The 23,922-nt window shown below is 39.5% G+C and overlaps 2 protein-coding genes and 1 long non-coding RNA gene across 4 annotated transcripts; 1 reads left to right on the forward strand and 2 right to left on the reverse strand.

The window, feature by feature from the left end:
* The first annotated feature begins 40 nt into the window (after positions 1–40).
* On the forward strand, positions 41–23,798 carry LOC146465133 (uncharacterized). Of its 2 annotated transcripts, none has more exons than XM_085129016.1 (6): positions 41–2,715; positions 3,324–3,402; positions 3,707–3,771; positions 4,657–4,821; positions 17,933–18,055; positions 21,846–23,798. In XM_085129016.1, the coding sequence occupies exons 1-6, from the start codon at positions 118–120 to the stop codon at positions 21,891–21,893; spliced, it is 3,078 nt and encodes a 1,025-aa protein (XP_084985142.1). In that variant the 5' UTR covers positions 41–117; the 3' UTR covers positions 21,894–23,798. The 2 variants fall into 2 exon arrangements, with proteins under 2 accessions (XP_084985142.1, XP_084985141.1); XM_085129015.1 differs by lacking the exons at positions 17,933–18,055; positions 21,846–23,798 and adding exons at positions 5,848–5,970; positions 6,700–7,953.
* On the reverse strand, positions 7,278–23,385 carry LOC146465134 (uncharacterized). The gene is made up of 2 exons (XR_014868376.1): positions 23,284–23,385; positions 7,278–8,433 (listed from the first exon to the last, which is right to left on the reverse strand). It is a non-coding gene; the product is annotated as an uncharacterized LOC146465134 (long non-coding RNA).
* Positions 15,448–15,859, reverse strand: LOC146465135 (histone H3). Its single transcript, XM_085128937.1, has one exon. It carries the CDS (start codon positions 15,856–15,858, stop codon positions 15,448–15,450), a length of 411 nt encoding a protein of 136 aa, XP_084985063.1. The 5' UTR covers position 15,859.
* Positions 23,799–23,922: the final 124 nt, after the last annotated feature.

Genomic DNA, 23,922 nt, shown 5'->3' on the forward strand with positions numbered 1-23,922 from the left:
TAGAACTTAGACTCCTCTCAATCGGCATTCCATGAAAATGGCGGGTTGAATTGTAATGGCATCGCGTTCTCTTTGTGTGTTTTGTTAAATTTTTCTCGGGCGAAGTGAATTGATCAAATGTCGCATCGGAAGGCAAGTAAACGTAGAAGAGAAGCAGGTGGGGATGATGACTTTTCTCCTTCAGTTGCCCCGCAAAAGAAGAGATCGAAATCACACAACATTGGAGCTGAGCGTTGTGAAAGTCCACAAAATACTTCTTTGGATGAAAGTGAATCTGCTGTAAGAAGGTCATCAAGGACTCCAAAACCGAAAGTGTTTGATGATGAAGAAACTTTCGTTATCGGTAGAACTCCTGAGGCATCAAACCCAGGTGATTCTGGTTTGATTCAACCAGTGGAATCTTCCTTGCTTCAGACAAACTTGCAGGGGATTACTCCAAACGACGAGGATTCGATCTCGAGGAAACAGCGAAAAAGCGTTGCTGCTACTTATGACGAGGGCCACAAAAGGGAAACGAGGCGGAGTTATAAAGATTATCTGAAAGAACTCGTAAAAGAAACAGATGTGGTAAAACAAACAAGTAATGAGTTTTATAGTGTAGAACAAACGACAAGTAAGACTGGACAAAGCAATCGCGATAAAAAAATTAATTCTGCAAGGCGAAAATCTGATGTTATTGCTGGAGATGTGACACCCAAAGGTATCAGTGTCATGCCCAAGACCCCAAAAGAAAAAAGTCCTTCATATGTAAGGATCAAAAGAGAGCCCCCAGATGAGGCCTCACCTAAGGTCCGGTCTTCTTCAAGGACCCCTGTTCCCAAAAGGGTCTTTTCTCTGCTTGAAGGTGTAGGAATGGTTGAGATAAAAACAGAGATGCCTAGCTCTCCAGAAGTTGAAAGTGAGCCTGTAGAATTTTCCTCACCCAAAGTAAGATCATCATCCAGGGCCCACATACCAAAGAAAAGTTTCCCTTTGCTTGAGGACGATGACACCATGAAAGTTCAACAGGCTACTCCAGAGCAGACATCTTCTAAAGCAAGGATGCCAAAACTTCAAGTTGGCAAGAGACGACATTCAGCAGCAGAGGAAGACACTCAGCAGTATCTGTCAAGAAATACTCCGACAAATTCCGAGGAGCCATCACCAAAAGTTAGAATATCATCACGTGGGCTTATGCCAAAGAGAACTTTTGCGCTTCTCGAAGGCGATGAAACAACTAGTGAGGTTCAAGATGAGAGTAATATTGCTGACAAAGTTTGGGAGGATGAAAAATATCAACCAGGGAGTTCAACTGAGCAGGGAAAAAGAAAAGATGCGAATAAAGAAGCCAAGAGACGAACAAGTAGCAGCGGTAAACAGCTTAGTAGTAAGCAAAGATCGTCTAAGGAGGAAATGACACAGGCTCCAAACTTTGACAATAATAAGCCAGATGGCTTTCCTGTGTCAGTGAAAGTAGAAAAATTAGAAATGCCCAGACGTAACAGTAAGTCAGGAGATTTAGAAAATGGTGATGCCAAGACTCCAAGTTCCTCTAAATTGACCCCAGGGAGAAAGCGCTCCACTGGCACAGAAGCTGACGACTGCCAAGGCAGGCCAAATAAACGCAAAGGTAAACCTGTGAAAAGGAAGGTTGCTTCCTCTGAACAAACTCATGTATCTGAGTTAACTGTGGCCAATGTTAAGGTGAAAATAGAACCAGAGGATGTCTCTCATTTTGAAACCACTGTGATACCAAAGGCAACCAAATCTAAGAGCTTGAGTAGAAAGAAACAAGTGTTTGAATCATCTGGGAAGCAAAGTCCGTCAGGGAGTAGAAGTGCCGTGGCAATAAAACAAGAAAGTGTAGGGATTAACCAAGATTCATTTTCCTTAAGCGACCTTGCCAAGGGAGTTGGTGATAGCTTAGAAAAGGCTGCTGATGCAAGTAATGGTACCTCAAAGGGTAACAGAAAAGGAAAGCTAAGCAAAAATATTGAGCAAAAAACTACCCATGGTAAGGACAAGGTTCTAAAGAAATCAAAGAAAGATTCTAGACATTTAGTTACTGAAAGTACAGAACAGGAACACATTATTTTGAAATTACACCTTCCACAATCTGAAGAGTCAAAACACAAGAAACATCACCATCACCACCATCATCACCATCACAAACACAAGCATTCTTCGGGAGATTATGAGGGAAGCTCTCCAAAGAAGTCGCAACACAAGAAAACGGCATCTAAATTACCCAAGAATGTTGCAGACTCCGATGGAAATCAAAGCACAGAAACAAAGAAGAAGAAGAAGAAGATTTCTATCAAGTTTAAAGGTCTTTCTTCTCAGAACATTGATCTTGAAATGGCTGCAGACAGTCCCAGAGTGGTGCAAAGTGTAGAACGTGACCGCAAGGTGAGCGATGAAGCAAGGTTACCACAACCATCCAAGGGAAACAATGAAGAAGAGTCAGCAAAACACTCCAAAGAAAGTGTTAAGAAGAAAAAGAAATCAAAGGCACCGGCAGATTTGTCTTCATCGCAGTCTGATGGCGAGCGTGTCAAACTGGTGATCAGAAAGGACAAGCTTCCTTCAAGCAGCAAATCTGGTGAGAAGAAAAGTTCGCAGCCGACAACTTCACAAGCTAAAGCAGGTGATCAGAAGAAAACATCAGCTCCTTCAACATCAAGTAAAAAGGGGAAGGGAGCTACAACCCCAGCAAAGACCAGCAAGTCTCCATCGGTATGTTTGAAATTTAAAGTTCTCTTTCGATACCAAAAGTTTTCGGACAAGTTACACACTGTATGTGACTGTGCCTTATATAGTGAAAGACAAATAGTATGGTAGAAAAGTTCTGCTTAATAGCTTTCATTTCGATGGTCAGACTTTAGTCCGAATGTCAGGCTGAAATGTTGGATCCTTTTTACAGAGCATAATATTAAACACTTATCAAACAAAAAATGCTATTCAGTAGATCTTTGTTACTCGGCAGCCATGTTGAGTCTCAGGAGAATAAAAAGCTTTGTTTTTCAATGGCAAGCCTTGCACTGAATTCGCGTCTGGGTGAGGCTTGCCGTGAGGAAGCAAAGCTTTTTATTTTCCTGAGACTCAACATGGCGGCCAAGTGACAAAGGTCTATAGCTTTCATTTGAATGGTCAGACTTTAGGATTTCATCCACTGGCTCAAACATTAGATCCACCTCGTAAAGTTGTGGTACAATTAACAGCACAACAGGAAGCTTTCAGTAGCTTTCATTTGAGTTGTGAAATCCAGGACAAAATCTTCCCTTTCACCCTCCAGCCCTGAGACTTTCAGTTCTGATTTAATTCTCTTTGTTCTGTGTCTTTAGAAGCCTAAAGTTGTGACATCATATTTGCTGTTTTGCAAGCAGTACCGTAAGAAAGTTGTCGAAGAAAACCCAGGATTAGGTAAGTGCAGTGCTCTTGGCGGATGGATAATAGGGGCATGGACTCAAAACGGGAAAGGAACGTAACTATAAATTGTCACCTGTTAGGGGAGTGGCAATAAAAATAAATTATTGTATTGTGTTGTATTCTATTGCCATTGTATTGCACTGTATTGTATTGTGTTGGATATCACTGTATTGTATTGTGTTGTATTGCAAATTTGGCATTGCATGTATTGCGTTGCATTGTATTGAATTGCATTAAATTTTCATTTTCCTTTTATCAATGATAAACGACATTGAAGTCAAAATTTCTTGTCTCACAGAATTCACTGAAATCAGTAAGAAAGTGGGCACTGCTTGGAATAATCTTGGAGAAGTAGAAAAGGAGGTATGTTCTTGGTCCCCAAAACAGCAAGGAAGTCTGAAGGACCCAATGTATATTAATATTTACACCTGACAATAGCCTGTTCCAGGCTCTGCGAGAGACATGAAGGAGAGGGCAAGGGAAACGAAAATGAGGAGGGACAGTCCCCCCTGAGAAACACCACTTGAGTCAAACTTAAAAATTGAAGACAGGATTTCATAAGTAGCCAGCAGCTAACTATTATGACATGCAACTGTACTAATATCAAAGAAAAAATTCTCCTCTCTTGTCCCCATACTCTCCTTATAAAAGTACTGGGGAGATGTTATTAAAATATCAAGAAAATTCACCTTAGATGTTCATATCTTAATTCTCATGACCTCAGCGGTCAAATAAGCATTGATGTTATAAGGAGAAATTTGATGCTGATCACTGTTAGGGCTTAAAGGGTTAAAGACTCGGCAAGAATGGCAGATCTTTGGTTTGTGATCGGCTACTGTTCTTGTGAAGCCACCTACGCCACATCCTCGTTCCCAGAGCCTACAATCTTCTGGTCAGCGATTGGATCGTAGGCCCTGGTAACAGCCGTTTCCGGATGTTGTGAATTTCACGACATCCGGTAGCGCACGCTCAGTGTGCTAAATTACCATTGCGCTTGCTCAGTATTATTATTGCTCAGTACTGCTCAGTATTAGGAAGTAAAGACAAATGCGCAGAAGCGTAGCATTTTTTCACCTTATAGCGCATCAGGTTTTCGACAGCCAATGAAAAAAAAGATATTTTTGGAAGGACCCAGAGCCACTCGTTCAACAATTAAAAAAAAAACGTTGGGGCTCTGGGGACGAGAATGCCTACGCCAAAGCCAAATGACAGTTAAAGAATCTTTGTGTTATTTTCATGATTTTCCAGCGCTGGAGGAGGAAAGCAGAGGAAGTCAAGAAAGCACTTGGAATAATGAGCCCCAAAGCAGACTCATCCACGCATAAAAGTCATGCTGAACCTATTGATGTAGCGGCACACTTACAACTCCTTGGGGAATCCCTTGGTAGAATTGGAGCCTGCCTCAGGGTACAGGTGAGAGATAAACCAAAGCCTCTGAGGGGGTAGGATGGTGTGAATAACAAGGCTGAGCCTATTGATCTAGTGGCACACTTACAACTCCTTGGGGTATCTCTTGGTACAATAAGTTATTGGAACCTGCCTTAGGGTACAGGTGAGAGGTAAACCATAGACTGTGGGGGGGAAGGGTGGTGTGAAAAACAAGGCTGAGCCTATTGATCTAGCGGCACACTTACAACTCCTCGGGTTATCTCTTGGTACAATAAATTATTGGAGCCTACCTTAGGGTACAGGTGAAAGGATAGTCTGTGAGGGGGAAGGGTGGTGTGAATAACATGGCTCAGCCTATTGATCTATCACTAATCAGTACACTTTCACATCAGATTCCATTGATACAATATTAGTTCAAGACTACATATACATATTTTTAACACTTTGTCTTAAAATAAATTATGTATCCTATCTGGCATAGTGTTGTATTAGTATACCATTTGATTACGTTTTAATATCATGAATGACAAGTTACACTTATAATCGCGGTCAGTTCCGTTTTGTTTAGACACGCAGGAAAAAAAACGCTTGTGTACTTTATCCAACTGCTCAGGACGAACTGTCTCAGGATTTTTCCTCAAGGCCATTTTCATTACACCAGTTCTCTGACAAAAACACTCACTCAGTTAATAATTGTGCTCTTTCATGTGTTTAGGTTTTCTGCAGCATCTTTTAATGCTGTAACTTCTTTCATCCGTAACATCTTTAAACCTAGACGCCTTTATAGCAGTGAGATATAGGAAATGTTGCCATAGCAGTTTTGTAATTTCACATGTGAAGTTATAAATTAACACTGAAATTTCGCACCAAAATCAAGCAGGAATTCGTCACCCATGATATTAGATTGTAAACAATCATCACAGGGAATCAAGGTATGTTGGGTTCAATATGTTTATCTAGTGAGCAGTTTTCAGTGCAGTATTTAACTTTGCAAAAATAACATTTTATTTTTAAACCAGTTTTAAGCCTGTTGTTGTTTTCTTATTCAAGGACCCTGGTGAAGTCCACGGCAGCTTGTCAGTGTTATTAGACTCGGCTCTGTGTGCTATATCACCTCTGCTGTTTCTCACGGCGCAAGTGCCGGAAATAAATGGCTGTTCCAGAAAGACTCAGGTGATGTGAATGACTTTAAAGTGACTTTGTATTTACAGTCAATCCACGTCACGAGTAACCAGTATTTCCCAGAATGAAATGAACATTCGAATTCCTCTTTGTAATGTCTGACATTTGAATGGAATGTTGAACATTTCTCTGGAAAATCTTTCCAAAAAAGACTTCATGCTGTAAATTATGTAAAGAAAAGTTCATAGCTCTATACCATCAATAAACTTGGGGAATTGCTATCATGGGAACTCTGAAATCTCATTGGCGATGTTTAAAACTGACGTGTAAATTTCAAAACTCTGTTCAAATTTCAAAAATACTGTTCACGTGTGATGTGGATTGACTGTAATACTAGAAAGATTGACTGATACTATAATTTATTTTACAATATTACAGTCAAACCCCTATTTAACAGCCACCCCCCACCCTCCCTTTTAAGTGGCCAATTATCAAAATCCCAAAAGTATAATACTGTAAGTAAAACCCCTGTTACATGGCCACCTCTATTAAGCGACTGCAGTCACCTTTTGGCTGTCCTGGTCAGGGTTCTCCTATTGTTTTTATCCCTATTAAGCAACCACCAAGCATTTTAAATAAGGGTAATTTGGCCTTGTTCTGAAAAAGCTGATGACAGGTAAGAGTCTGAAATAGGTGACAACTTAGAGACTTGGTATAATATCAATAAAAATAATACTTGTTATTTTTCTCTTTCTTTTCTTTTTTTTTTTTTTCTGACAGGCTGAGGTGCTCGATAATCTTGCTTATTTGATGCCTGGACTGGGATGAATCACTCAACTCTTATTTTTAATTTTTATATTATGAATTTGAAAGATTATAATAACAAGTTTGTACAGTCTTAGACTTTGACTATGGAAAACAGAAACAAGTTGTTGCCGATGAAAATTACCGAGCTATAAAAGGAATAGTACTCAAGTGAAATATGGGCAGAAGTACATCATGAATCAAATCATTCGGTAATCAAACTGGACGAAACCCCAGCAAACTTATCAGAACAGCTGAGCTCAGTTATTGAAAACAACTTACCCAATCAACATGACTTGTGAGATTTTAGTTATTTTCATCCTGACATCAAACACTTTTATACCCAGAATGCATTGTCTCCTGATTTTAGCCACTTTAGAAATAGAGGGACCTTAATCTAAGACGATGATGGCAATGATGACATCAAAAATTAATAGGTTTAATAAGGAAAACGCTGACTCTGCATGTGTGTTATACGCTTTGGCATGTTTTCTTGCCATCCTCTACATAGCCTGTACATCGTCGGAGACCCAGGGGCACATAGTTGGGTCAGGAGGAAATCAAAACGGTTAAGTTTACAAGAATGAATGAGCATCTTTACCCATTTTGACTTCCTTGTGACCCGACCATGTGCCCCTGGGTCTCCAAAGATGAAACCTGCCTAGCTGGTGGGATTGTGAGCAAAGGCAACAGTTGAACAAACAAGCAGCAAAACCACAAGGGGAAAGGGGAATAGGTGAATTCAAGGCTTACGTCACTCATTGTCGCAGCTTATGCCACTTGTGGCGGCTCCACCACCAAAACGCAGGCTATCCTCTGCAAAACAACATGAAATGACCAAATTCGAGTGCATGTGGATTTCCTTTCTCTTTCTGAACTTGAAAGCTGTCCTTATAAGAATTCAGCACTTGGATAGTTCAGCCAAGATATATGCAAATTAAATTAGTTGAAGTTATCACAAGTTAGTTCAGAGAACAGCGTCAACATTCGCGCTACTTAAGATCCCTTTTATCAAATGGGAGTGTTTCAAAATACATCTTTCCTTTTTTATGTATTTTTAAGTCAGGAAATACACTTTTAGCCTGTTAAACCAATGTGACTCCAGTTAACTGTTTGTACAACCATTCAAAATTATGTAAATATTTAAGTTATGTAAAAACAAGTATTCAAGAGGACTCTTTAAATAGTGGCAGCCGTGGTATATTTCAATAATACTCTGTACAAACTGCATGTATGTCTCTCTGTGTTTGTTATGATATTGTAGTCATTTATCAAGACTATTCCCTGATGAGTTTCATTATTCTCGTTACCCTAACTGTTTGGCAAGTGTTGGTATGGGGAGGAGAATTAAGATTTTCATTAGTACTCACTGAAGTAAGATCCACCTTGTAGAGCATAATAAACAACACCACAGGAAAGTACTGCTCAGTAGCTTTCATTTGAATGGTAACACTTTAGGATTTCATCCAAAGAATCAAAAGTTTGAACCACCTTGTACAGCATAATAAACAGCACCACAGCAAAGTACTGTTCGAGAGCTTTCATTTGAATTATCACACTTCAGGAATTTATCTACAGACTCAAAAGTTAGAGCCACCTTGTACAGCATAATAAACAGCACCACCGGAAAGTACTGCTCAGTAGCTTTCATTTGAATGGTCACACTTTAGGATTTCAACCACAGACTCAAAAGTTAGAATCACCTTATAGCTTGTACAGCATAATAAACAGCACCGCAGGAAAGTACTGTTCGAGAGCTTTCACTGATTTGAATGGTTACAAGAAATGGTGAAAGTGGTTTAGTGTTTTAGCTCAACCATCATGTCAAGGCTGTTTTCAACAAACAGAAAATTTACCAACATCTACTCTGGATTTTCAGCATCAGAAAATATCGTTTGCGAAAAAACAAGCTTCAAGGTCATGTTACTACTTGATGTTGTAGAGTTTTTATTAGTATTTACCCCAAATTCTGAACATAATTTTTTTAATAATACTTAGGTTTTAATAACTTATTGGATGTTCATGTAAATGGAAGTGTGAGAGCACTTTACTTTACATATCCTTTCAGGCTTAAAACTGTTATTAAATAGAAAATGCTTTCAATAACTTCAGCTCGTTGTGTACTATTACTGTGCAGTATCTGAGTCAAGACAACAAGATCCGAAAGTTCATTGTACGTCAAATGAGTAATGTACATTATTGAAAATGAAAAGTCGAGTGTAAAATGCGGCTGGTTCCCATTCAGATTTCGTGGAAAAGAAATCGCATGCCGATTGCGATTGCAATCGCATGAAATCGCATGCCGATTGCACAAAGTTGGATGTCGAAAATAAAAAGTACAATGTCAGGGGCACCCAACGACAGTTTTCTCTCGAATCCTTTGAAAAGCTTTTTTAGGCTATCTGGAGTGCCTTTAAAGCTCTATACCCAGGGGCCCCACTCACATATTTTAATGACGGGGTGGGGGGGGGGGGGGGGGGAGCGAAGGATTTTTTCGGGTGTGACATTTTGACCAAAAGGGATTTTTTTTTTCTATGAAAGACGCCGGGATATTTTGGGGTCGCGAAAACAACACAGGGATTTTTTTGGGTATTGTATTTTTCATCAGCTCAAATCAACAATAACATAAGCGCAATTTACTGCTTGTGTGGTATTACAGGATATTTCTGAGATTGTAATCTATTTGTTTTAGCTTTCCAGAAGATAAATAATAAAATTTGCTCATGCAAAAAACACTGAGGGATCTTTTTGGGTATGTTAAACGAAGTAGGGATTTTTTGGGTAGACAAATTCTGAATTTGGGAATTTTTTGGGTATAAAACAAAAAAATGAACCTCTGTCGGACCCTCCCCCCCCCCCCTCCCCCCCGCCATTAAAATATGTGAGTGGGGCCCCTGGGGCTCTGTGGGTTCATTTTAGGCAGCCCATTAATATTTTTATCCGATGTTCGGTCATTCTAGGGCCTGGTCTTATTTCCTTTCCGAAAATCTTAGAGGACCTTTTTTCGGTACCCGAAACAACAGTTTTACACTAGGCCTTAAATTTCTCATATCACGAAAGTTCGTGGTGAAAATTCCCTTTAGAAAATTGTAGGGGATTGAAGACCTTCCGAACAGATAATTTACCGAAACGATCCGTTGGGTGTCCCTGCAGTAATGTTTCAATCGTAAAGTTGAATGTGGAACTGCATAATGTAGCCTAAAATAGAAGAAGTAGAATGAAAAATATAAACGTCTAATTTTGGCACGGATGGAATTCCATGTTATAGAATCTTAGGCCCAGTTCAGACGCCGAACTTTTCATGAGCCGAACCTAATGCCTTGAATTAAGTACATGAAAAGTTCGGCGTCTGAATCAGTTGAGAACGGCTGCTTCAATTTGGAACGGCTCAGCCGTTCTTCCCGCCTGGCTCAGCCGGGAATTTCGGCTTTGGAACGGCTTTGATTCAGACGTCGAACTTTTCATGAGCCGAACCCAATGCATAAATTATTAAAACGTATTTCAGATGCTGTCTCTCTTAGAGAGCATGTTTTGCTTCAAGCAAATTAAGTTCGGGGTCTGAATCAAAAGACGCACTTGCCCCTCCAAAAGGGATCAGTTTTTTCAGCGTTGCGAAAGTTTGAGGTGACTCGTTTTCGATAAAGAAAACGCTAGTTTTTCTTCACAATTTAATTCGAATTTCTGAGGCGAGTAATGTCATCGCGCACAGATATTATAAGACCATAGTAGGTAATGGGCTCCTGACCATAGAAAACTGCCGTCGATCTGTCGTTTTTAGCCAAGGGTTTTTTTTTTTTTTTCAGATTCTTAAGGACGCATGATAACGAAGTATTTTTGCGCGGTTTATGACTATGCGGGAAAAGTAGATTTTAGCAAGGGCTATGGAAATCCAAAAAGAAAATTGGGGGTAACCATGCATTTTAGAGATAACTTTTGATAGCGACAATTATTCTGAAAAATAGTAAAATACAAAGCGATGTATGACGTTTTCTCCAAATTGAAGCTTTATTATCTCAAAAAGATGCATGGTTACCCCCAATTTTCTCTTTGGATACCAAGACCATTTGCTTAGTTCTGCTTTCTCCGCATAGTTTTAAACCGCGCAAAAAAATCCCTGTATTAGTAGGCACCACCCATAGGAAACCCGAGTATCTCGAGATGCGCAAAGCGTATGCGCAGTAACAATAGTAGGCACCGTCCATGGGATGGACTGTTCCTGTGCGATATATTGGTTGGTTATTCTACATGCGCACGGCATTAAGAGCGGATGTCTGTAAATATCAACCAGAGGTGTGCAATAGCGAAAAATTCAAAATTCTCAAAAAAATTCACAACATAGCCCACGGTAAACTATTGCAAGAAATACATGTTTTACTTTGATCCGATAATTATTTTTGATGTGAAGCTATGATCTTCAATTCACCGCTCCTGAATCGGGTTTTCGGTGTCTGACACCACATGTTGCGAAGACCTTGTTTTAAAAATCAAACCAGTTTTGTTCCAAACGAAAAACATCCAGTCTGATAAAGTACATAATTATGGACATCATGAATGGTATCTTACTCATCTGAAGTGAAAATTAAATATTTAGGAGATTTTTCAATATTTACAATTTTTTAAGCGATTTCTCGTGACGTCAAATTGACAAATTTGCGAGGCTAAAATCATCGACTGGTACATGGCGTTGAGGATAAAGATTTACACCACGTGAAAGAGCATCATTTCTTCTTATAAAATCCGCTTTCAAAACTATGGGCAACACAGAAGGAAATTTTTGAGGCCGCGAATTACAAGTAGTACTTTAGTGAAATTTGAGCTTTTCTGTCACGGCATTCCGTTGCTAAAACTCAGATAAACACAACATGAAAACGTTTCAAGCAACAATGGTTTATTAATTCTTGCTACAGGGCACTGCCTGTGCATGAACTATGCTTGTAAGACTATTTTCCTTGGTTTTCTATCTTTTAGGGGCAGTGTCAAAAGATTTTAGCGGAGTTCAAAAGCCGTCAGTTTATGTTGTCAACCGGGGAATAAAATGAAACCAGGACTTCTTTCATTCAATCTTACTTTGAAAAAAATGGAGCAAATAGCTAAGAGTGCTAAATAATTCATACCTTTGAGCGGCCACACTGGATGTTTAAGAAATATGGGACATCTATAGGAAACATCGTAACACTTTAGGCCGTTTTATACATTTGGTCACAAAGATTGTGTTACATACACTTCACCGGTAGACCGCTGACCTTGCACTTACGTACGCCCTTGTCCACGGGATAGCAATCGATGTTTCGTCCAGCTAGACCCCAAAGACAATTAATTATATAATCAGTTCAAACTGAGATTACGGTTTTGGGTTATCACAATTTTTTCTGGTTGCGTCTAAACTCGCGCAGTTGTTTTGATTTTTGATAAAGTTTTTCAAATTTCAGTCTAACGTAGCCTGCGAATACAGCCGCCTCTCATCGCTCCCGTCCCCGAGAAGCGTTTCGCGAGGCTACCATGAATGCTACTCAAGGAGAGTTAAAAGCAATGTGACCGTCTAGTTCATCTGGATAAGACCCAATTTTCAATTTATTGTTCACACAAATTGTCTGTTGTTTTCATACGATAAAAGATAGTTCATCCATCAGTAATGGCATTTGAGCAGACAAAGTATGGTTTCTTTGGCCTTAATGGGTCAAAGTAAGAACTCGACCCAACAAGATCATGTTGCCTGAATATATGGTGCTATGCTCTGAATTTTTAGAGTACTTGCGAAAGCCGACAGGCACTAATATCGAGGTCATCTTGTGGATAAGTCTAGATTGCAAAAATGTGATGCCCCGATCTCCCTTCGTTTGCTTGAAATGATTAGCTGCCCAACTTGGTGGGACCGGCGCAGAATCGGTTTAGGCAGCGCCGTCTGATGCCATAAGCATCTCGATGTCTTGAGCAAATAGACCTGATTAGATGGCTGTCATCGATTTCGAAGATGTCAAGGAAAATTTTGCCCTGAAGTTTAGTCAGTTAGTTTTGTCACTTTGTAGAACTGGCTTTACAGCCAAAGGAGCGTAAAAATAAAAAATTAATAAATAAATAACTTTTATTTAACCTCGGCAGTGTTTATAGCACAAGTGCTAGTGGGGCCGAGCATTAAACTTTATAAAGAAATAATAGCGTAGCTGTGCCGTCCAGGCTGTGAAACCCTGGCCCTCTTTCTGACAAAAATTACTCCCCCTACTCTCCTCCCTTATTCCTACTGACAATGTACTGTGGTCGACTGTAGCAGGTGTGAGTCGTACTGCAGGAAATATTGGGGAAAATAGGGACGACAGTGGTGACGCAACCCCGTTTCCCTCCTCGCTCTTACCCTGCCGCCTCCCCACTAAGCTCCCCATTCTTTACGTCGGGAAACTGTAACAGTGACAAAGCACAGGGCCAAATAACTAATAAAAAAAATCACTAAAAATCGTAAATGTGTGTGGATGTAATAACCAGTAATTCAGAATCAAATTGCAAGCGTTATTAAAGGTAATTATTATTTAAGGTCAGGAGTTTTGCGTTACATTAATTCGATACCTGCTCTGCCTACGAGAAGCTCCGCCTCAGTTTTCAGTGTTCAGTCAGCAAACCCCGTAGCCCTTAGATAGTTTCGAATGTCTGTTTTACAATCTCTGATTGCAATACATTGGGTATTCGCTGGATTCCCAGCACTTTGTCCACATTGTCCTCCAACAATCGAGGCATACTCACACCATACCATTTCGGCTCAATTTGTTTGAACGCCGTGAAAACAGAATCGAGCATGAAAGTTGGATTGCAGAGCAAAATAAACAAACTGAAGCGATCTGAATACCAACGTGGGCTAACTGCACGTTTAGAAAGTTCAGTGACAGAAAATACAGCTCACAAGTAAATCGCAGTTACAGTTTGTATCGAAGGGGCAGTGAAAAATTACCCTTGGCACGCGCCCGGGGGGGTACCATTCGAGCAGAGGCCCTTTGATGTTCCTTGATAAGTCGAAGGGCCTCTGCTCGCAGGGTACCCGGGGGGTGAACCTTTTTTTTAAAAATTGAAGGGGGTGATCGTAGCTTTCGGGGGTTAAAATTCTTGGTTTGGTACCTGTCAAAGGTATGGCGGTACCTTTTAGCCAGTTTTAGGGTATTGAGCGAAAACATATAAGAGAAAGTTATTATAAATATCAGTCAACTGTCACTAAGCGTATTCATTTTAGAATTGGTACCACTAAGTGGGAAAATTATACAGACCACGGCTACAAAACAAATTCTGGTACCTTTTAGTGGTACTTTTCAAAATTTATGACGATCAACTCGTCAATTTGATATAGGAGTCCCCCTCCCCCTGGGGGCAAATGGTCTGCGCAAACTGTAACGCAATCTCTGCCGTTAAACGTATTTTTAAATCGCGGCAAGATGCATGTATCGTTCCTGATTGATGTGATGGTTTCTACAATGTACAGAAAGCTCGCTAAAAAGGTATGAATTACGTAGCACTTGTAGCTATTGTTTCATTTGTTCTAAAGTAAAATTCAATGCAAAACATTCTGGTCCGAATTCAAAACCTTGACTACGTAAACTGACCTTTGTGACCTTTACACGCTTTTGAACTCGGGGTCTAATAAAACTGCTACAATCTTTTGTGCCTGCCCGAAATGATTAAAAACCATGGACAGTAATATTATGAACGTGGGCCATAACCTATAGCAAGTACCAACAAACAATTGTTGTTTGAAACGTTTTCATGTTGTGTTTATCTGAGTTTTAGCATCGGAATGCCGTGACAGAAAAGTTCAAATTTCACTAAAGTACTACTTGTAATTCGCGGCCTCAAAAATCTCCTTTAATGTTGCCCATAGTTTTGAAAGCGGATTTTATAAGAAGAAATGATGCTCTTTCACGTGGTGTAAATCTTTATCCTCAACGCCATGTACCAGTCGATGATTTTAGCCTCGCAAATTTGTCAATTTGACGTCACGAGAAATCGCTTAAAAAATTGTAAATATTGAAAAATCTCCTAAATATTTAATTTTCACTTCAGATGAGTAAGATACCATTCATGATGTCCATAATTATGTACTTTATCAGACTGGATGTTTTTCGTTTGGAACAAAACTGGTTTGATTTTTAAAACAAGGTCTTCGCAACATGTGGTGTCAGACACCGAAAACCCGGTTCAGGAGCGGTGAATTGAAGATCATAGCCTCACATCAAAAATAATTATCGGATCGAAGTAAAACATGTATTTCTTGCAATAGCTTACCGTGGGCTATGTTGTGAATTTTTTTGAGAATTTTGAATTTTTCGCTATTGCACACCTCTGGTTGATATTTACAGACATCCGCTCTTAAAGTGGAAAGTCCTACGGCCTGAATTATTTCTGCTCTTACTTCAGTGTAACAAAGTCTTTCGGTAAACAGACGTTATCTAAGACTCAAAACCTAGAACCACCCTCTACATCAGATTTCAATTATAGAAATATACAGGGCCACTTCGGTGCACCTCAATTTACACGTGTCCGAAGGTTTTCAAGAACGAGGCATGTTACAATGAGCACTATTGCCTGTACTCAATACTGATATGCTAATAAGTGGCCCTGAACAACTGACTCGAGATTCTTTATTAGAATTTGAAAACTATCTAAAGGTCATAACTCGAATTGATCATTGCTTTTATTAATTTGTTGGCTCCTAAAGGAGCCGTTTGTTTTGTGAGGAACGCAATCCACTTATGCTCGCTCTCCACGGATTCGGCGGGCCAACTGAATGTCCTTGGGCATGATGGTGACGCGCTTAGCGTGGATAGCGCACAAGTTGGTGTCTTCAAACAGACCAACAAGGTAAGCCTCGCTAGCTTCTTGAAGAGCCATCACAGCGGAGCTCTGGAAACGCAGGTCGGTCTTGAAATCCTGAGCGATTTCTCGCACAAGACGCTGGAAGGGCAGCTTGCGGATCAACAGCTCGGTTGATTTTTGGTAACGACGGATCTCACGAAGAGCGACTGTTCCAGGCCTGTAACGATGAGGTTTCTTGACTCCACCGGTGGCAGGCGCGCTCTTACGAGCGGCCTTTGTGGCGAGCTGTTTGCGTGGAGCTTTTCCACCAGTTGATTTACGAGCAGTTTGCTTTGTACGAGCCATTTCAAAGATCACAAAATTGGAGCGACGACAAATTTCTATATGTTGTTAGAAAGCTCATTAACATTTTATATACTGGCGGGCTTGGCGCTGATTGGTGGTAATTAGAGCGATTTGATTGGCTGAAAAATAACTCATCCTAATTTTGTAATCACACTTTGATCCGCCAAAAGTTAGAGTATAAAAGCGAAGTTTATTCAAAACTGCAGCATGGGTTTATCTTCAGCAAATGATGATATTTTAGTTTCTTCTTATATTTTTTTGGTTTTCACCCATAATAGTTGCAAATGTGCCCCCTCTTTTTCTGTTTCTTGGGCTGTGTAGGGGCGCAAATTATGCGAGATGGCGAGCACGTCTTTTAGTACAAAAGAATAACGGAACTTCGGCAATGTAATATTCATGCCATTTTGTGTTCTGTCTTTATTCAGCCAATAGCAAAACTTATGCGTTTCCTGAGAGGTCATTCGTTTGCTTATAAAATTTCAAACAGCCCTCAATCGGTTATCTCAGTTTTAACGATCGAGAAGCAATCAACATGTCTGGACGCGGTAAAGGAGGCAAAGGCCATTTTCATTACATCAGTTCTCAAAACCCTCACCCAGTTAAAAATTGTGCTCTTTCGCGTATTAAGGTTTTCTGCAGAGTCTTTTAATGCCGTAACTTCTTTCATCCGTAACATCTTTAAACCTGGACGCCATCTTGGCACTGAGATATAGGAAACGTTGCCATAGCAATTTTGTAATTTCACATGTGAAATTATAAATTAAGAGCCTCCCTATGGGTACCCACGGTCTTCGTTTTCTTCGCGATTTTTTCGCAAATCTTCGTTTTTTTTTTTTAGGAAGATCTTCGTTTTTTCTGATTGAAATGGTTTAAACGTTTATTCCGTGTTATTCACAATAATTTGATAAATATTTCACATCAATAGCAAATTGCATAACTCACTGTTTAAATTCACGAAAAGCAATATAATCAGTTCTTGAAACAATAAAGGATCGTTGGATTCTTTGGCGACGTTTTAACCCCATTTTAACATGCTAGCTTCTGATGAGATTCTGCAGTATTGTATGAGAAACAACCGATTAGACACTCGCCAGAAGAAATACACCAACACCGGCCCTAGAGACTCACAAGAACGTTGTCTGTCTTAGCTTTAAATATCTGCTGTGGATGCGAGCTAATTTAGCTAAGCCACAAAATAATGGAGGTACATGTCAGCTCTAAGAACACAATAACTGTTTTTCAGATAAGAAGCAACTCATAGAGCTTAGAGACAGCGCTACAACGAAGCTATAGCTCTCGAAAGCCCGGTCGAAAGCGAGAGACAACAATGATAAGCTTTGTAAAGATGACGATCTGTTAGACACTCATATCCGTGCAATCCTCACGCAGCGAGATAACGGAAGCATTAATTCACGAGTTAAGAAATCCACGGATCCTGTATCTTTACAGACAACTTTTATTTAGCGCTACCTAAAATCTTGAAGTTTGTCACAGAGCTTAAGCATACAATGGCATATCAACACCTAATCCTTACGGCGGGATCAGAATGATCAGTAAGAAACCCTCCATTCAGTATATTTGAGAATCCCCCCTCACGATCAAGACAAACACCATTAAGAGCGATCGCATCACATTTTGATCTAAAGAGAAGATTCTCTTATACAAAAGGAAAATCGCATACTTGTAAAACCAAAACTGAAAAGGCTTTTATCAACACAGCGGACACTCAGTGGGAGTCGCGCAGGTCCGTCAACCCGCCAATTTTAACACACAGAAATGTGGTTTAAAATGCCAAAATTCAGAAATAACAGATACTTTCTGTAGCGTTTACGAGTTTTGACAGTTTTAATTTATACCTGAGTGTTCAATTTGATCACGCAAATTTTGGTCAATTTTCAGATCTTCGATTCAATCTTGAGATCTTCGTATTTTCAGCGGTGATCTTCGTGTCTTCGATTTCTTCGAAAATACCCATAGAGAGGCTCAAGTTTTCAGTGCAGTATTTAAACTTTGCCTGAAAATAACATTTTATTTTTAAACCAGTTTTAAGCCTGTTGTTGTTTTCTTTTTCAAGGACCCTGGTGAAGTCCACGGCAGCTTGTCAGTGTTATTAGACTCAGCTCTGTGTGCTATATCACCTTTGCTGTTTCTCACAGCGCAAGTGCCGGAAATAAATGGCTGTTCCAGAAAGACTCAGGTGATTTGAACGACTTTAAAGTGACTTTGTATTGACGGTCAATCCACGTCACGCGTGACCAGTATTTCCCAGAATGAAATGAACATCCGAATTCCTCTTTGTAATGTCCGACATTTGAATGGAATGTTGAACATTTCTCTGGAAATCTTTCCAAAAAAGACTTAATGCTGTAAATTATGTAAAGAAAAGTTCATAGCTTTATACCATCAATAAACTTGGGGAATTGCTATGGGAACTCTGAAATCTCGTTGGCGATGTTTAAAACTGACGTGTAAATTTCAAAACTCTGTTCAAATTTCAAAAATACTGGTTATGCGTGACATGGATTGACTGTAATGCTAGAAAGATTGACTGTAAGATACAATGATTTGTTTTACAATGATACAGTCGAACCCCTATTTAACCGCCACCCCCCACCCCCAATGAAGTGGCCAATTATCAAATATTTTCCAAAACTATTGTTAGTTTAATACTGTTGATAAAACCCCTGTTAGACGGCCACCTCTATTAAGCAGCCGCGGTCACCTTTTGGCCGTCCTGGTGAGGGGGGCAATTAACGGTTGGCATAATATGCGAAAAAATTCCTTCTAACATAATGTGATTTTTGAAGCTACTCGTGCGTTCCATTATTGTGGTCGTGGAAGCGAAATGTCCCGCTTCCACTGCTTATGGCGATAGAAGCGAAACGTCTCGCATCCACACTCACAATAAATAAACAGTTTTGTCAGGTGAAAGAAGCGAGTTGTTTCGCTTCCTACAACCAATGGGCGATAGAAGCGAAACGTCTCGCATCCACACTCACAATAAATAAACAGTTTTGTCAGGTGAAAGAAGCGAGTTGTTTCGCTTCCTACAACCAATGGGCGATAGAAGCGAAACGTCTCGCATCCACACTCACAATAAATAAACAGTTTTGTCAGGTGAAAAAAGCGAGTTGTTTCGCTTCCTACAACCAATGGGCGATAGAAGCGAAACGTCTCGCATCCACACTCACAATAAATAAACAGTTTTGTCGGGTGAAAGAAGCGAGTTGTTTCGCTTCCTACAACCAATGGGCGATAGAAGCGAAACGTCTCGCATCCACACTCACAATAAATAAACAGTTTTGTCAGGTGAAAGAAGCGAGTTGTTTCGCTTCCTACAACCAATGGGCGATAGAAGCGAAACGTCTCGCATCCACACTCACAATAAATAAACAGTTTTGTCAGGTGAAAAAAGCGAGTTGTTTCGCTTCCTACAACCAATGGGCGATAGAAGCGAAACGTCTCGCATCCACACTCACAATAAATAAACAGTTTTGTCGGGTGAAAGAAGCGAGTTGTTTCGCTTCCTACAACCAATGGGCGATAGAAGCGAAACGTCTCGCATCCACACTCACAATAAATAAACAGTTTTGTCAGGTGAAAGAAGCGAGTTGTTTCGCTTCCTACAACCAATGGGCGATAGAAGCGAAACGTCTCGCATCCACACTCACAATAAATAAACAGTTTTGTCAGGTGAAAGAAGCGAGTTGTTTCGCTTCCTACAACCAATGGGCGACAAGAAGCGAAACGTCCCGCATTCAATGACTCTTAGGGGCAAGAGCAATATTTTTCCAAGGTAAAACAAGACGAGGAATAGTTTTCGGCTTGGTTTCGTGAAAGACAGGAACTCGTTTTCGTCTTTAGGAGCTTTAATGGATGTTGACAACTGAACTCTCAAACGCTTTGCTTGTTAAACAACGCGGCGCGCACATCCACACAGAGCGCTGTGATTGGTTCATAATGCGCGTCATCTTCAAGTACATAGCGATGGCGGTTACCCAAAATTAAATCATGTTAAAACTTCACGGAGAAATGCGTATAAATCATTTGAATACCAATCACCGCGCTTGTTGTACGTTCATGTCCTTCATGGAACGTGATCTGTATTGACAGAGCTTTTGTGGGAGCTGACATAAAGAAAGATATTAACTTACTGAATACTCGTAAACACCTTAAGAGAAATAGCTTAGTGTTCTTGTTGGAACCCAAGGGATCCAAAGTTCTTGCTGGCTGTCCGATCAAAATAGGAACAGATGAAAGTTAGACAGACTTAAGTTCTAAATATTTGATTACGTGAATCAGGCTGATAGTTCTTTCACGTGTGGTACATATCACGTTGCGTTATTAAACTCCATAAAATGTTTTCTTTTTTTAAAACGTAATCACTCTTAATGACTCATAATCACTGAATGTAAAATGTTAAAGTACTCTAAAGCATGCAAAATATAAGGATGTTATTATAAAACTCGTAAATATAAATCAATATACTTAATGTGTCTCAACCAAAAGGTAAAAAGAGACGTGCGAGTGAGGAGATAATCTCTCTAAATTTTGTGTTCTCTTGAGTTAACCTCAGTGTATTGCTACTCAAATGTATTTCGAATATAACGCCAAACATGCCATTAACTCAATTAAGCATGGTAAATATGTCTGTTAACCTAAATAGTTCCCAATTTACAAAAAAATCATCTAATCTAAATCATCATCTCCGTTGATTTCGATGCCAAGCTTTGCACTCAGGTCTGAAAACGGGTGTGGAAAATGACCTGTTTTGATCTGAAATAGGATCAGGATTTGGAGAACAGAGCAGCAAACCCCAATCAAGAATTCCGAAGAGTACCCTCCCACACACACACACACTTCGCCCATTGGTTGTTGGAAGCGAAACAACTCGCTTCTTTCACCCGACAAAACTGTTTATTTATTGCGAGTGTGGATGCGAGACGTTTCGCTTCTATCGCCCATTGGTTGTAGGAAGCGAAACAACTCGCTTCTTTCACCTGGCAAAAATGTTTATTTATTGCGAGTGTGGATGCGAGACGTTTCGCTTCTATCGCCCATTGGTTGTAGGAAGCGAAACAACTCGCTTCTTTCACCTGGCAAAAATGTTTATTTATTGCGAGTGTAGATGCGAGACGTTTCGCTTCTATCGCCCATTGGTTGTAGGAAGCGAAACAACTCGCTTCTTTCACCGGAAAAATGTTTATTTATTGTGGTCATAGAAGCTAGATGTTTCGCTTCTATCGCCATAAGCAGTGGAAGCGGGACATCTCGCTTCCACGACCACAATAATGGAACGCACGAGTCGCTTCAAAAATCACATTATGTTAGAAGGAATTTTTTCGCATATTATGCTTAATACTGCGTTCCCCTGGTGAGGGTTATCCTATTGTTTTTACCCCTGTTGAGCGACCACCAAGCATTTTTAAAAAAGGGTAATTTGGCCTTGTCCTGAAAAAGCTGATGGCCGATAAGAGTCTGAAATAGGTGACAAATGAGAGTCTTGGTACAATATCAATAAAAATAAATATATCTTATTCTATGCTTTTACATATAATACGCGTGGATATTTTGCGAGTTGCGTAGTATTTTTCTGAGCCCCGGAGGGGTGAGGAGAAATACAAGCAATGAGCAAAATGTCCACCCGTATTATATATAAAACCATTGAATAAGAGATTTATTATTCCACTACAAAAATATTTTGTTATTTTTTGGCTTCTCTTTTCTGGAAAGAGTGTTCCCGCATTGTCTGTCCATCAGTATATAGCAGATGCGAATGACGTAAACAACACAGAAAGCCAGTGAAATGTCTTTGCCCGTATTTGTTCTCTCATAAACCGGTCAAATTTGGACACTACAGTCTATTACAGTCTTGTATTTTGGGCGTTATGTTGTCCTTATTTGGTGAAATGACGTAATAGTGGAATAATAATACTTATGATTTTTTTCTTTCTTTCTTTTTTTTTTTTTTTTTTTTTTTCCGACAGGCTGAGGTGCTGGATAATCTTGCTTATTTGATGCCTGGACTGGGATGAATCACTCAACTCTTATTTTTAATTTTTATATTATGAATTTGAAAGATTATAATGATAAGTTTGTGTTAGACTTTGACTTTGGATAACAGAAACTAAGTTATTGATAATGAAAACTAATGAGCTATAAAAGAAATAGTACTCAAGTGAAATATGGAATCACATCATGAATCAAATCATTTGGTAATCAAGCTGGACAAAACCCCAGCAAACTTATCAGGACAGTTAATGTTCAAGCTCAGCTATTGAAAATAACTTAACCCAAACAATGAGCGAGTTTTATGTTTAGATTTCTTTTGATCCTAACTTCAAACACTTTTATACACAGAATGCATTGTCTCCTGATTTTAGCCACTTAAGAAATATAGGGATCTTAAGCTGTGATGACGATGGCAATGATAACATCAAAAATTAATAGTTTTCATAAGGAAAACGCTGACTCTGCATGTGTGTTATACACTTTGGCATGTTTTCTTGTCGTCCTCTGCATAGCCTGTATATCCTCGGAGACCCAGAGGCAGATGGTTGAGTCAGGCAAAGTCGAAATGGTTAAGTTTACAAGAATGAGCATCTTTATCCATTTTGACTTCCTCCTGACCGAACTCTCTGCGCCTGGGTGTTCAAGGATGTAGCCTGCGCACTTGGCGGGATATTGGGCATAGGCAAAAGTTGGGCGAAGGAGGAGTGAAACCACAAGGTCAATGGGGAATAGGTGAATTGAAGGCCTACAATGCTCATTGTCATGGCTTATACCACTTATGGCAGTTCCACCACCAAAACTCAGGCTAGGCTCTGCAAAACAACATGAAATGGCCAAATTCAAGGTTTTATGTAGAACGTGAACACACGCAGGAGAATTTTCGTTTCTCTTTCCAAACTTGAAAGCTCTTCTTACAAGAATTCTGCATCTGGATAGTGCTTCAGTCAAGATATATATATGCTTATTAAATTAGTTGAAATTATCACAAGTTAGTTCAGAGAATGGCGTCAACATTCTCGCTGCTCATGATCCCTTTTATCAAATGGGAGTGTTTCAAAATACATCATTCCTTTTTTATGTATTTTTAAGTCAGGATATACACTTTTAGCCTGTTTAACCAATGTGACTGCTGTTGACTGTGTGTACAAACCATTCAAAATTATGTAAATATTTAGGTTATGTAAAAACAAGTATTCAAGAGGACTCTTTAAATAGTGGCAGCCGTGGTATATTTCAATAATACTCTGTACAAACTGCATGTATGTCTCTCTGTGTTTGTTATGATATTGTAGTCATTTATCAAGACTATTCCCTGATGAGTTTCATTATTCTCGTTACCCTAACTGTTTGGCAAGTGTTGGTATGGGGAGGAGAATTAAGATTTTCATTAGTACTCACTGAAGTTAGAATCACCTTGTACAGCATATTAAACAACACCACAGGAAAGTACTGCTCAGTAGCTTTCATTTGAATGGTCACACTTTAGGATTTCAACCACAGACTCAAAAGTTAGAATCACCTTATAGCTTGTACAGCATAATAAACAGCACCACAGGAAAGTGCTGTTTGAGAGCTTTTACTGATTTGAATGGTTACAAGAAATGGTGAAAGTGGTTTAGTGTTTTAGCTCAAACATCATGTCAAGGCTGTTTTCAACAAACAGAAAATTTACCAACATCTACCCTGGATTTTCAGCATCAGAAAATATCGTTTGCGAAAAAACAAGCTTCAAGGTCATGTTACTACTTGATGTTGTAGAGTTTTTCTTGGTATTTACCTTAAATTCTCAACATTATTTTTTTTAATAGTACTTAGGTTTTAATAACTTATTGGATGTTCATGTAAATGGAAGTGTGAGAGCACTTTACTTTACATATCCTTTCAGGCTTAAAACTGTTATTAAATAGAAAATGCTTTCAATAACTTCAGCTCGTTGTATATTACTGTGCAGTATCTGAGTCAAGACAACAAGATCCGAAAGTTCATTGTACGTCAAATGAGTAATGTACATTATTGAAAATGAAAAGTCGAGTGTAAAATGCGGGTGGTTCC

The sequence above is a fragment of the Pavona decussata genome, unplaced genomic scaffold, assembly GCF_977016875.1.
Source record: "Pavona decussata unplaced genomic scaffold, jaPavDecu1.1 SCAFFOLD_157, whole genome shotgun sequence".
In the NCBI taxonomy this organism is placed as follows: domain Eukaryota; kingdom Metazoa; phylum Cnidaria; class Anthozoa; order Scleractinia; family Agariciidae; genus Pavona; species Pavona decussata.

Coding starts and splice junctions, on each gene's coding strand:
- LOC146465133 (XM_085129016.1), top strand. CDS start 118: ATGTCGCATCGGAAGGCAAGTAAACGTAGAAGAGAAGCAGGTGGGGAT. Junction 2,716..3,323: donor AGACCAGCAAGTCTCCATCG/GTATGTTTGAAA, acceptor CTGTGTCTTTAG/AAGCCTAAAGTTGTGACATC. Junction 3,772..4,656: donor TTGGAGAAGTAGAAAAGGAG/GTATGTTCTTGG, acceptor ATGATTTTCCAG/CGCTGGAGGAGGAAAGCAGA.
- LOC146465135 (XM_085128937.1), bottom strand. CDS start 15,858: ATGGCTCGTACAAAGCAAACTGCTCGTAAATCAACTGGTGGAAAAGCT.